This window comes from Penaeus monodon, chromosome 24 (assembly GCF_015228065.2).
Source record: "Penaeus monodon isolate SGIC_2016 chromosome 24, NSTDA_Pmon_1, whole genome shotgun sequence".
Classification (NCBI taxonomy): domain Eukaryota; kingdom Metazoa; phylum Arthropoda; class Malacostraca; order Decapoda; family Penaeidae; genus Penaeus; species Penaeus monodon.
The window spans coordinates 34,944,125-34,944,439 of NC_051409.1; the positions used below are offsets into that span (position 1 = coordinate 34,944,125).

Below are 315 nucleotides of genomic sequence, written 5' to 3' on the forward strand. Positions count from 1 at the left end.
TGCATTAAAAACAATCTCAAAAGGCTCCCCCCCCACCCCACCCAGCCCTTAACGGAAAGAACCCACACTTCTATTCTAAACACCCAGCCAGCTCTCCATTACCTTCTCGAGTGACTTCCCAACTTCCCCCCAAGAACTCTTAAACAATAACAAGTGAGCAGGATTCCGGAACTAGCTTTAGTACTAACCGAAGTTCATGGATGTTCTCGCCAAAGAGGAGGGGGGTTTCCACCGAGCCGCTGAACGTGGCCCCGTCTTTGCCTGTAAGGGAAAGGGTTTTGTGAATTGCTCGTTTGTAGAAAAGTGTTTTTTTTT

At 47.9% G+C, this 315-nt stretch overlaps 1 protein-coding gene across 1 annotated transcript in view; it reads right to left on the reverse strand.

The window, feature by feature from the left end:
- The window catches only part of LOC119589011 (delta-sarcoglycan-like), a gene marked incomplete at its 5' end in the record, with an annotated part of 9,922 nt that extends 9,661 nt beyond the window's left edge, over positions 1–261 (reverse strand). The window contains 1 exon segment of the mRNA XM_037937604.1: positions 189–261. Within this exon segment, the coding sequence (XP_037793532.1) occupies positions 189–261 (73 nt within the window).
- Positions 262–315: the final 54 nt, after the last annotated feature.